Below are 14016 nucleotides of genomic sequence, written 5' to 3'. Positions count from 1 at the left end.
ATATTATAGTAAGAAGTAACATTATTATTATTATATTTATATAACAATGAAAAAATTAAAATATAGTTATATATTTCATATATATGTATCATTTTTGTAATATTATTTTTTAAGAAATGAAATTTCACATATAAAAGTTTATCAAGAAAAACAAATACAGTGGTAAATAGACTCTATATTATAATGGTAATATTATTAAATTGTTTTCTCTCCAAATTTAATACAAGCTACGTAAAAATTTTCCGACCGCGCGGATTTGAAGCGAGCCGGGCGATTTGCAAAATTCGGCCGCTCGCAAATGCACCGATTTTAAAAATAATTTTTAATAATTAAATGTAATTATATTTTATAATAATTTTTATTTTAAGATAATATAAGTCTTTCTTTAGTCAATGCCTGTAAAATAATTTCTTAATTATTATAAATAAAGGCACTATGATTTAAGAAAAAAAAAACAATTATCTCGGCTTCAGTTGGTTGTAGAAAATTTTAATTTTTTGATAAATCTTTGATTTGTCTTTAGCAACAATAATCTGTAAGTTAGAGACTCATAGGATGTACAGGGCCGCTTCAGCTCTAAATGTTTATAACGAAATATGACCCCTTATTTCCAAACCCAAAAATTATCTCGGCTTCAGTTGGTCGTAGAAATTTTTTATTTTTTTATAAATCTTTGTTTCATCTTTAGCAACAATAATCTGTAAGTTAAAAACTCATAGGATGTACAGGGCCGCTTCAGCTCTAAATGTTTATAACGAAATTTGCCCCCTTATTTTCAAACCCAAAAATTAGAGGTTTAAAAATGTTTTACGCATGTATTTACATCACTATGAAAATATAACTCTTTAGAAGGAGATTAGATGTTTCACCAACTCTCTACGATTTTTTTTTCAAAAAGTTATAGCCTTCGATATTCGACCTCTTGGGATAAACAATTTATAATATCTAAGCAACAAATTCGTTAATCTGGCTTAACAATTTTTTTTATGTTTGGAATTGAAAGATCTTTATTTTAAAGCTTTAAAAAATAAAAAAAAATATTTGTACAATAAATAATGCAATTGTAAAAAACGGTCATTTTGGACCTTTAGCAGGCTGTTTTGCAATAACCAATTAACCAAATTAAACTTACCGTACCTCAAATTGTAGGTTTTTTAATTTACTACAACTTTCTATTAAAAAGTTTTTCTCTAAAATCAATATCCTAAGCTGCAAAATTAAAAATCAATAAAAATTGCAAATTTAACAAATGAAAATCGCAATTAAAAAAAAAGCGCACAATATTTTTGGTTACATTTTAGTAGAAGTTATTCCTGGCATCGTCCTTTACAACACCTGATAGGTTTCAAAAATTCCTGAATTATATCCTGAAAGCGACCTATTTTTCACCCACAGCCTGGGGTATATAGCGTGAGTTATTTTCGAATACAGGAGCTTGAAAATTAAGTAGTGTCATTTTTACTAATCTTATTATTTTTGTTGGTATTTGGAACTCTTTTAGCGTTTCCATTACTTTATTTCTGTCTATTGTATTGTAAATAGCCTTGTAATCAATAAACAGTACTTGTTTTGTTACTTAGAAAAACGGTAAAATCTCAGAAGAATTCAAAGTGAAAAAAAGCGGTTCGTCAATGAGACCCACTGTCCACTTTGTTATTCATTATAGTTCTGGAAAAAATTGTGAGGGATAGTGGGATAAATAGGTCCGGAACTCTTTTCTACAAAAAGCACCAATGCTTGGCATATTCTGATGATGTTGTTCTCATTGGAAGAAATGAAGAAGAACTGGTAAGTACAGTAAAAAGACTGTTTCGGGCTAACGCTAAGATTGGACTGAAAGTGAATATAAATAAATTCAAGTAGATGGAAATTGAGAGGAAAGAAGAAAGGAACAGCAGGGGACACTTTAAAATTAGAGGTGGAGAATGTATTAGAGACAGAATTTGTGGGCGTGGACGAATATACCTATGTATTTGGGTACATTTATCGATCAGACATGTAAGAAAGAAGCAGAATGATATTATTTTTTCTATAAGGCTCTTATTTCATATGCCTAATGCGACATTTTTCCCTAAATAAAAAAACGTTTGCAAATATTGAATTAATCCCAACCTATAAATCCAGGAATTTTACACTATTGTATCGAAAATTCACGGTCAGGAAATACCAAACACCAAATATTTTAAACACAAAATATTTTAAATTTCCAAATTCTTTATAATTCTTAAAGAGTCTGGTATAATGTTTAAATAAAATATGGGAGGTTCCCCTTGGTCTGTGATAAGTAGGTAAAATAAAATGGATCTTTTATAAAACCCAATTAATTTGATTTCTCTGCTGGAAACACTAATAAATAGAACTGCATAACTGTTGGACGGAGTCCAAGGAAATTTATGTTTGCTATATACACGCAGATACTCTCACAGTTTATTTTTACATAAGTCTCCAAAATGAAAACCTTCAACTTTTAAAATCTATACCATTCTTGATTTTTGACAAAAATACATGCAATTAGCAGAAACTTCTTATTGACAAGATTTTTTAATAAAAGTTATAAACATTTACACCAAAAACCTTTAAAATTCAAGTTAAGGTTTCTACATATTATCATGCACTCATCGGCAAACGTTTTAGCCAAAGAGCCAAATATGAACATTACAACAATTTAAACAAATTGGGAGCCAAATCTGCTTGTTCAGCAAACTTTTATTATATGAAATAAAACTAAAGCCCTACTACCTAGTCCCATCTATATAACCCCCAAAAAATTAAAACGTGTTTTTTCATGTTAGAAACTTCTATTTTTTTTTTCGTTTTGTAAGGTTTTATTTCCTACAACACTGTATTTTTTACAAAAATTTTGGCGCAAACTACGTTTTTTTAAATGTTGATATGTAGAACCAAAAAGGGAAAGAACAGCAAACGTGAGCTTTTTCAGCTGATCATAAGAATCAGGAATACTATTCCAAGAGTTGAAAATGATCATGTCTTCCTTCTCCAAGTCATTCAAAGCAGACGACTTGTGTTGTGAACATTTTTTTCTTCTCCAATATTTCTAATTCAACACGAAAACGTTCGAATTAGAGCGTCATACCTCGTTGTTATTAAATACATCGTACCATCAATGCAAGACTATCACAATCCAAAAATTACCATTTTTTGTTTTTTATGAATCTGTAATGGGTAGTCTAACCATTGATTATAGACACGGATCCGTGTCTATAATCAATGGTCTAACATAATGCAAGAGTATCATAACTTAACATTAATATTGTTTAATAATGTCTTATATTAAAATTTGAGTTATAATACTCTTTCATTATGTTAGACTACCCATTACCATTACAGATTCATAAAAAACGAAAAATGGTAATTTTTGAGTTGTGATAGTCTTGCATTGATGGTGCGACATATTTCAAAGCTATTAATGCAAATGTTAAAAGGAGAAAATTTCCAACTCGGTTGAATAATACAGAATAAGATGTAGGTAATGTTTTTCCTACCAGGTTTTTTTAAATGACAATTCCACACCTGTAATTTTGAACCAATCAAAATACGTTATTTTGACAGATCACCATGGCAAAGGAGGTATTTTATCGGAAATTTTTGGCTCGTGGGGTACCCAACAGCGAATTATAGTGGAAATTTTTTGACGTTTACAATAACAGAACATTTTTGACAGACTGGTTTTTATTTGTTTACATAATTTAGTTTTGATTCATTTTCTATCACTTGTAGTTACTCAAAACTTATGTAAAATTGAAGAATATACTATTTTCTATCTTGAAATGGTATTCCCATGCAACGACAATGAGTAGAAATTACGAATTTGAAAGCCTAAATAATTGCTGACAAAGCTATGGCGCGCTATTAATCTGTTCATTAGGGTGGGCCGAAAAAATATTTTTTTATCCGATCGAAACGGGGTAGGTTTTAAAAGTTGCATTTGGGGTCCTAAAAGAAAACTGCAAAATATTTTTGCTGAAAAAAAAATATCTTCAGCGCATTTGACTTAAAATTTCAGTTTTTTTGGTAAAAAGTAACTTTTTGGAAATAATTGTGTACACATTAAAAAATGAGATAGAATGACCGGGTCGCGTTATATATGTTTGTTAACACTAATAGAATAACCCCAAAACAGTTTCATTTGTCTTATGCAACATCTTCAGTGTGCGCAAGAACCACCAATTTACGTGATTTTAAGGTTAAATACAATATTTTTATACCACTTACCTTTTCTAATATTTGAAGTCTAGTTGTTTTGAAAAGTCTACAGTCAGCTTTTTTCTGTACATTTATCGAGGAAAATATCATCATTTATGCAACTCTTCGCTAGTTCATAATGAACTACCCAGGACTCACCACGAGGAGGTGGTTGAATGTCGAGTCCCACCTGTGCCCTCCCTTCCACCCAACCGTGAGAGCACGTTGTTCTTTTTGCTTAGGCTTTGAACTCTTTCTTAGAGTCAAAATTAGGGCGTATTGCTCTGTCAAATAGTCTAAATAGTTCTGATTATTTCATCCCTTTTCTTTTCATCGCACACTTGTAGTGCTGATCGTGACTTCTTTTACTGCTCTTTCGACAGCTTCCAGATTTAAACAAAGTAGATTTGAGTATGGATCAAAAATATTTATACGACATAATGCAGAATAGTTACTAAAGGAGAATCACTACCAGGATTTGGGGATAGAAGTCCTGGAAAGTTGAATCATGCACGGTGGGTGATAACTGCCAATCGTGTACTCCATCTAGTTCACCATCAGATCAGTTGAAAGATTTAGCCAAATATGTTGTCTTAGTTATGCTCCAAGCTGGTTCACTATCAAATGCAATCACAAACTGAAGGATGGTTCAAGCAACCTTTGGAAAATGCTGGAATTTTCATCATATATGTCACACGAACAAAAGAAAGTGATTCATAAGTGCATTCAAAATAATGCGTACTTCGCACACCCCGAAAATATGCTTGTGCCAATGCTCTCCGATGACAGGGAACACATTCGTCAGCTTGCGATCAGACGAATATTAAAAGCCAGAAGAAAAAACCACAGAGAAAGAGTTCGACTTTTTGAAATTCCTAAAATAAATTTTTCTGCCAAAGAATACGTAGATTTAATTGAATGGCAGTTTATGGATGCAACTGAGCCCCCTGTTACCATGCATCTATCAGAAGAGGACCTCAACAGAATATTGGTTGACGGCGTGTCAGATATTATTGCAGAAGGTGTGCTGGGAAAATTACCGACACATACTCAAACTGTCGAAAGAGCAGTAAAAGAAGTCACACGATAAGCACTACAAGTGTGCGATGAAATAATCAGAACTAGACTATTTGACAGAGCAATACGGCCTAAGTTTGACTCTAAGAAAGAGTTCAAAGCCTAAGCAAAAAGAACAACGTGCTCTCATGGTAGGGTGGAAGGGAGGGCACGGGTGGGACTCGACATGCAACCACCTCCTCGTGGTGAGTCCTGGATAGTTCATTATGAACTAGCGAAGAGTTGCATAAATGATGATATATTTTCCTCGATAAATGTACAGAAAAAAGCTGACTGTAGACTTTTCAAAACAACTAGACTTCAAATATTAGAAAAGGTAAGTGGTATAAAAATATTGTATTTAACCTTAAAATCACGTAAATTGGTGGTTCTTGCGCACACTGAAGATGTTGCATAAGACAAATGAAACTGTTTGGGGTTATTCTATTAGTGTTAACAAACATATAACGCTACCCGGTTCTTCTATATCCTTTCTTAAAGTGTACAAAATTATTTCCAAAAAGTTACTTTTTACCAAAAAAACTGAAATTTTAAGTCAAATGCGCAGACTGAAGATATTTTTTTTTCAGCAAAAATATTTTGCAGTTTTCTTTTAGGACCCCAAATGCAACTTTTAAAACCTACCCCGTTTCGATCGGATAAAAAATATTTTTTCGGCCCACCCTACTGTTCATGCAGCTTTGGATTTTCAAATGCAAATTTGGTGTGGAATTTTCTTACCAAATATCACGCGAAGTCAAATTAATATCCGAAATTTTTTTTTTGATCATGAATATTTTTAGAAAATTTCCCTCGTCTGCGACTCGGGAAATTTTCAAAATATTCATGATCTCAAAAAAATTTCCGGAAATAATTTGACCTCTAGTGGTATTACTAGTGGAAATATTATTGCGCTTTCCGTGGATATTTGTGCCAGATCCGCACCTATGGAGCCAAAGAGCCACATGTGGCTCCGGAGCCGCACTTTGCCGATCACTGTGCTAGGCAGATCACTGTCTCATTAGGGATTTAACCAATGAGTTGCTTGGGGTGAATTTCTGTACATTAATCATACTTCTGGGAGAAGTCGGATATTTTTTCTTCTTTGAGAGATTTCATTTTAAGATCTCGAGCAATAACACTGTTAGTTGGTTACCATGGAGCTTTTACGATAAACCTAAGTACTTTTATACTACTTTTTACTAAGGACTTTTTACTGGAATCTTTTATAGGGTTTCGGTATTTGATGATGCTGTCCCCCACAATTAATTTCCGTAGCTCTATATCGATTTTAGAACGACATTATAAATTAGCAATTTATTGGTAACTGTTAATTGTGATTTACGACCTAACATTCAGTATAATTTGCGAAGTTTTAAGCCCACTTGCATTCTTTTAGCAAATATATGTGTCCTTCAAGTTAATCATCGGTCCAGATGGATTCCCAGATATTTTGCATCTTCATTTTGTTACAAGAGCTGATCGTTTAAAGCCACAGTTGGATATTCGCCTCTTCGTAGGATGTAGGTGACATGAATAGATTTCATTTCATTTGCTTTAATTCGACAGATTTTTAGCCAAGAGGAAATAACATCCAGAGGATTTGAGAAACAACAACAGGATCTTTGTGAGATGCTATAACAGCGGTAGCATCTGCATGTATTGCAATGGTTATATTTTTGCTAGTGGGAATATCAGCTCTGTAAATGATTTATAGGATAGGATCAAGCACACTCCCCCGAGGCACACCAAACCTTATTGGGTGTAGAGCTGTGGTTTTGTCTTGATTGGTTTGTGTCTTACTTGGAAGTGTTTATTTTGAAAGTAGGATTCAGGATAAGGGAAATGTTGTTCGCTAAGCTTTTTCTGATTTTATAAATCAGTCTATCGGGCCAACCTTTGTCGAAAGCTTTTGCGATGTCTAAAAAGACAGCAGAGCAGTATTCTTGATCTTCAAAGGATTTATATATTTTTTATAACTCGGTGGACTTTTTTGATGGGGGCATTTTTCACTCTAATTCCAAAGAATTATAATTAAGAAAACAAATAGGACAAAAAGTTTAGGTTTTTCTATGTCTTATTATTTACTACTCTCCTATTTTAATATTAATTAGACGGAATATCATTTTACTGATAGTTTTATTTTTATTTCAGACGATCTCTGCCGAAAACTTCAAACTGACAAAGAAAATGGACTGACTCCACAACAAGCAGCCGCCGTTCTGCAAAAAACGGGACCAAATCAACTAACTCCTTCTCACAAAGTGCCTGAATATATTAAGTTTATTAAAACACTAACACAAGGTATATAATTGTTTAATCTTGATAAATTATTTATATTTTTTAATTAACTACAAGGGTAGCTTAAACCACTACCCTAAAATAATTGACATTTTGTTATTGTGATAAACAGAATAATTGAGCAAATTAATAATAAAAGAGATGGGGCTAGAAGGTAATGAAGAAAAATCATAGACAGTCAGTAAATAAAGAAAAACCATAACATTTAAATTAAATCCAGGTCTTCGGCATGAATAAGTCACATAAATAACATAAAAATCAACAAGAGCAAAAAAAAATAAAATTTACAAGAATTACGATAATTTATGCAATACCAATAACTACAATAATTATTAACATAAAGAAACAGGACCGTAAAAATACTTCTTCTTTTAAGGCCACCTCCGTTAGAAAGACTGGCAATCATTATAGGCGCTCCAACTTTCGCAACAACTGTCCTAAAAAGTTGTGTTAAACTGCATTCATTCATTTTCTTCGATTCTTCAACCAAGACAGTTATTTCCTTCCGACATTTCTTCTGTCCCCTTATTTGCCTTAGATTATGATCCACAAGATGCCGATTTTTCTCCATATATTTAATGTCTTTTCAACTTCTTTTTCTTTCTTCGTTCTTCTTAACACTTTAACTTGCATAATGTGATACACCAATGAGATCTTCAGAAACCTTCTAGTCAAAGAATCATTTTCATTTTTATAAAGTTTGGGGCGTGATTTTTCAATTCTAATTTTTTTCAGCAATATAATCGGTATTTTCTGTACCAAATACATATACCTATTAAAATTATGAGTAATCTACCGCATAAAATAAAAAGATAAAAAGATTATGTTGCAATTGTAATATTCCTATGGATTTGAAAGACCTTGATGAAAAAGATGTTTTAGAATAGGTCAACAAGTTCAAGTACCTGGGATGTTGGATAGATAGCGCACTCTAAATTCTGATTTATAAATAAGATCTAGAATAGAACAGGCCAGAAAAAAGTCAAAAGACTCCTGTTTGATTCTCAAATATAACTCAAAACTCAACTACATCTGGTCGATTTTCCTCTGTGCAGTTAAAACGTAGACCCTTAGAACATTAACCATAAATAAACTGAAGGCATTTGAAATTTGGATCTACCTGAGGATCCTCAAGATTTCATGGACATCGTATACTTCAACGAGGAACGATAATTATTTCAACGCAGTGAAAGTTAAAAAAACATCATACTAGGCAACATACTGCACATATGCCACATACTGCACATATATATGCCACATACTGCACATAGGCCACATACTGCACATAGGCACATACCGCACTAGGCCACATACGGTATCCCGAATAAAGTACGTACCTCCTAGTGGCGGGATACGGGCAACAATACATTGGCTTATAGGGCAGTCCTTACCGTAAGGATCCTGACTTATACAGAAAAATGCAGGCGGGCGTGGGGTAATACTGCACTTTGGTTGCATTGGTGGTGTATTGGCTAAACGTGCATGGCAGGGTATGGTGCTGATAGAAAAGGTATTCAGGCATCAAATATCCAAACAAAATCTTTTCGGGCCATAATAATGAAAAGACCTTCTCCAATGATATAAAAACTTATACTGAAATGATGGCATCTCCTGAGGTAAAATATGCCGTAAGTAAAATGAGCCTCCGTTCGGATTTCCGGGTGAGGACTATCTCAGGGGAACACCATTGCAGGTTAGAAAAATCAGGATAGGGTCGTGGAATCTTGGTAGTCTTACAGGTAAGAGTCTGGAGTTAGTGGATACGCTCAAACGAAGGAGAGTTCAAATTGCTTGTATTCAAGAAACTAGGTGGAAAGGACAAAGGAAGAAAGAACTAGCTGAAGAATACAAATTGTGGTATGCAGGGAGTAGTGACACTAGAAATGGAGTTAGTATAATTGCTGATAGTGAAATGAAAGATAACGTAGTGGAAGTTGTAAGAACGAGTGATAGAATGCTGACAGTGAAATTTATAATTGATAAAGAGGTATTGAATGTTGTGTGTGTATGCTCCTCAAACAGGTCTGGGTGAGAATGAAAGAAGAGCTTTCTATGACCAATTAGGAGACATCCTGAGTGATACTCAGGTCCATGTCACCAGCCCCCCCTTTTTCAATTTGAGGGTCAAAAAAAAGCTCATTCGTTTGTATTGCGTTAGTACTGGATTGTATCACCCTTCATTCGTTTGTACTGCCCCCACCCTTTTAAATCTGCCTGGAGGGGCTGGTGACATGCCATCCCCCCTTTTTCGATTTGAGGGTCAAAAAAAGGTTCATTCGTTTGTATTGCGTTAGTACTGGATTGTATCACCCTTCATTCGTTTGTACTGCCCCCACTCTTTTAAATCTGCCTGGAGGGGCTGGTGACTTGCCATTCCCCCCTTTTTCGATCTGAAGGTCCGGGATGGGTATGTTCGTTTGTACTGCGTTAGTATCGGATTGTATCGTCCTTATTTTGTTTGTACTGCCCCCACCCGTCTAGATTGGCCTGGGGGGGCCAGTGACATGCTACCCTCTACTCTGCACTTTTTGCCTTCTGAAAGTCGAAAATAGGCTATTTCGTTTGTACTGCGTTAGTACTGGATTGTATCACCCTTCATTCGTTTGTACTGCCCCCACCCTTTTAAATCTGCCTGGAGGGGCTGGTGACATGCCATCCCCCCCTTTTTCGATTTGAGGGTCAAAAAAAGGTTCATTCGTTTGTATTGCGTTAGTACTGGATTGTATCACCCTTCATTCGTTTGTACTGCCCCCACCCTTTTAAATCTGCCTGGAGGGGCTGGTGACATGCCATTCCCCCCTTTTTCGATCTGAAGGTCCGGGATGGGTATGTTCGTTTGTACTGCGTTAGTATCGGATTGTATCGTCCTTATTTTGTTTGTACTGCCCCCACCCGTCTAGATCGGCCTGGGAGGGCCAGTGACATGCTACCCTCTACTCTGCACTTTTTGCCTTCTGAAAGTCGAAAATAGGCTATTTCGTTTGTACTGCGTTAGTACTGGATTGTATCATCCTTCATTCTTTTGTACTGCCTCCACCCTTTTAAATCTGCCTGGAGGGGCTGGTGACATGCCATCCCCACCTTTTTTGATATGGGGGTCCGGAATGGGTATGTTTGTTTGTACTACGTTAGTATCGGATTGTATCGCCCTTATTTTGTTTGTACTGCCCCCATCGTCTCAGTGACATGCTACCCCTCTAATCTGCACTTTTTGCCATCCTGACGTCGAAAGTAGGCTATTTCGTTTGTACTGCGTTAGTACTGGATTGTATCACCCTTCATCCATTTGTACTGCCCCCACCCCTTTTAAATCTGACTGGAGGGCGGGATCCCTTTTTTTCGATCACGGTGGCTCCGGGATGGGTATGTTCGTTTGTGCTGCGTTAGTATCGGATTGTATTGCCCTTATTTTGTTTGTACCCGCCCCCGACCCGTCTAGATTGGCCTGGAGGGGCCAGCCGACATGCTACCCTTCTACATTTAAAACAGGGGGGATTAATGCTAGGAGGTAAGGACACAAAATTAGCCAAAACTATTATAGTAACACCGCGGGTGTAAAATTTGGTAAATTCGTCAAAAATGTAACGAATTACATTTTGAAACTGAAAAACAGGCTTGCAAGCCACTCTCCATGAAAAATGGAAAATTACACCCTCAGATGGATCTCGGAGTAGTTCTACGCTACCGATTTGAAAAATGGTACATGTATTTGTTGGAGATATTTTGAACACCATTTTCGATCAGAAATCAGAGGAGCGACCTTGCCTTTTCCTCCCAGGAAGAAATTTATCCATCCCCTCAATAAATTTTACAGTTTTACACGCTATCGATATGAAAATGAAAGATCTCATGCGGCGCATTCCGAAATGCACTCTTCGTTGTACAATTTCAACCTCTCTGTTGAAAACTTTTCAATCGTTTTAAAACCATTCATTTTGGAACAAAGTCGTAGGGAAATAAAATAAAGATAATTGAATTTTTTATGATATACGACTATAAAATACACTTAATAGGTTTTGCATATTAATTTTGCAATCTAAATTTTTTAAAAAAGTTAAAATTTTTTATAAACTTTCTGAACAAAAAGTAGACCATTATTTAGAAGTTTGCTCATTTTTTTGCCATATAAAGATACGCCCCTACCTATCTAATACCTACTTTACAGAACTTAAGTTGGTTTATTTAATCGGCCTCAGCAATGTTTTAAAGTTATAGACAATTTTTTGGCTTATAAACAAATACAGTGAGGACCTTTGAGTTAATAAATACGAATAAATTCATTTTTCTGTTATTTATCAAATAAACATTTTTTTCTGTTTTAGGACAACAGTAAAATGTATCTCGAATTAACTAAATTAAATACTCTTCTTCTGTTTGTCTCAATTAATTAAAAAAAAAATTTGGGCACCCTGTATAAATAATTATGTAATAAATAGAGAATTGAATAATGTTTCAAATAAGCTAGCACACGACCCACATTTTCGTTTAAAAAAATCATAGATTACGTCATCACACCAAGATGGATGACGTTAGTAGTATGATAGATATCCCAAAAATTATAATTTAAATATAAAATCGACCTGTTTAGGGATTTATCTCCAGAGTTGCCCATTCCTCGAGAAAATGAATTTATTCCAACTCAAACGTCCTCACTATATTTGTTTATAAGCAAAAAAATTGTTTATATCCTTAAAACAGTGCTGAGGCCGCCTTAAATAATCCGATTTTAATTTTGTAAGGTGTATTGGATTGGTAAAGTACCTCTCGATATGTAAAAAAATTAGCAAACTTCTAACAGGTCTACTTTTTGTTCAGAAAGTTTTTAAAAAATTTGAACTTTTCCTAAAAAAATTTAGATTGCAAAATTATTATGCAAAATCTATTATGTCGATTTTAATAAAAGTGGTGGACGGATTGAGTATGTTGTAAGAACTTTCTAAGTAAAATACGAAGGTTCTAAGTGCAACCAAAGTGGTTGAAAAACATTGAATAAAAAGAGGCTTATTTTGCCCTCTTATTTTGTATTTATTGCTATTTTTGCAGAAAGGATAATCATTTAAAATATTTTATAGCAGTCGTGTCGTATATCATACAAAATTCAATTATCTTTATTTTATTTCCCCTATGACTTTGTTCCAAACTGAATCGTTTTTAAGTTACAAGGCAATGAAAGTTGAAAAAAATGATGTTTTTCGAAATTTTTAAATATTAAAAATTTTTTAATAATGTTCCAAACATATTTGAGAAGAAGCGTAAGTCAATTTTAATTACTGAAGTTGTTACCTAATTTTATCTGCAAAAATCGGAATGCCACCTCTCACATCCACCTCAAAACAGATCCGCCCTGGTCTATACAGCGATAATTCCATAGTAGAAATCGAAAATTGCAATGTCATTGTTTATTTAATAGGTCAGTTTGGCATTTAATATACTTGCAAATATTTTTCTATAAAAATGTCTCGTTTTGGCACTGAATCTGTAGAGTCAATTAACACGTTGACGGACAGTGCGTCAAATGTATAAGCAAGTTTTTGACACTATATTTATTTTACAAATAATGAAATACCTACGGAAATTCTGAATCTTATTGCAGTCATAAATGAACAATACAAACCTTTCTAGAAAACAAATTGCCAGAACATAGCAGCTGCAATTATTGTTATCTGGTCTCTGACATTAGATGGTAAGAAAGATATTGATTGTGGGAACTTTTCATTTAATGTTCCAAATACATACTTTTAATAATTTTCGATTCCAATGAATTCTGCCGTATGTATGTTTCAGTTAATCAGTTATCCAGAGAGGTTGAAATTGTAGAACGAAGAGTGCATTTCGGAATACGCCGCATAAGATCTTTGATAATCATATCGATAGCGTCTGAAACTGTAAAATTTATTGAGGGGATGGATAAATTTCTTCCTAGTAGGAAAAGACAAGGTCGCTGCTCTGATTTCTGATTGAAAATGGTGTTCAAAATATCTCCAACAAATACATGTACCATTTTTCAAATCGCTACTACTCCGAGATCCATCTGAGGGGGTAAATTTCCATTCCCCATGGAGAGTGGCGAGTGGCTTGTAAGCCTGTTTTTCAGTTTCAAAATTTAATTCGTTTCATTTTTGACGAATTTACCAAATTTTACACCCACGGTGTTACTATGTGCAATGTTTGGCTGATTTTGTGTCCTTACTCCTAGCACTAATCCTTCTCTCTTTTAAATGTAGAAGGGTAGGGGTAGTACAAACAAAATAAGGGCGGTACAATCCAGTACTAACGCAGTACAAACGAAATAGCCTATTTTTGACATTCAGATGGCAAAGAATGCATAGTAGAGGGGGTAGCATGTCACTGGCCCCCCAGGCCAATCTAGACGGGTGGGGGCGGTACAAACAAAATAAGGGCGATACAATCCGATACTAACGTAGTACAAACGAACATACCCATCCCGAACCCCCA

At 34.6% G+C, this 14016-nt stretch overlaps 1 protein-coding gene across 1 annotated transcript in view; it reads left to right on the top strand.

Annotated features, from left to right (window-relative positions):
• Nucleotides 1–14016, top strand: part of LOC114334784 (sodium/potassium-transporting ATPase subunit alpha) — a 196377-nt gene that overhangs the window by 92709 nt on the left and 89652 nt on the right. Inside the window, exon 2 of the mRNA XM_050652786.1 lies at nucleotides 7414–7563. Within this exon, the coding sequence (XP_050508743.1) occupies nucleotides 7414–7563 (150 nt within the window). The remainder of the gene's footprint in view (nucleotides 1–7413; nucleotides 7564–14016) is intronic.

This window comes from Diabrotica virgifera, chromosome 6 (genome assembly GCF_917563875.1).
Source record: "Diabrotica virgifera virgifera chromosome 6, PGI_DIABVI_V3a".
Classification (NCBI taxonomy): Eukaryota; Metazoa; Arthropoda; class Insecta; order Coleoptera; family Chrysomelidae; genus Diabrotica; species Diabrotica virgifera.
The sequence above is the reverse complement of the archived record's forward strand: the minus strand, read 5'-3'. Positions and strand labels throughout refer to the sequence as shown.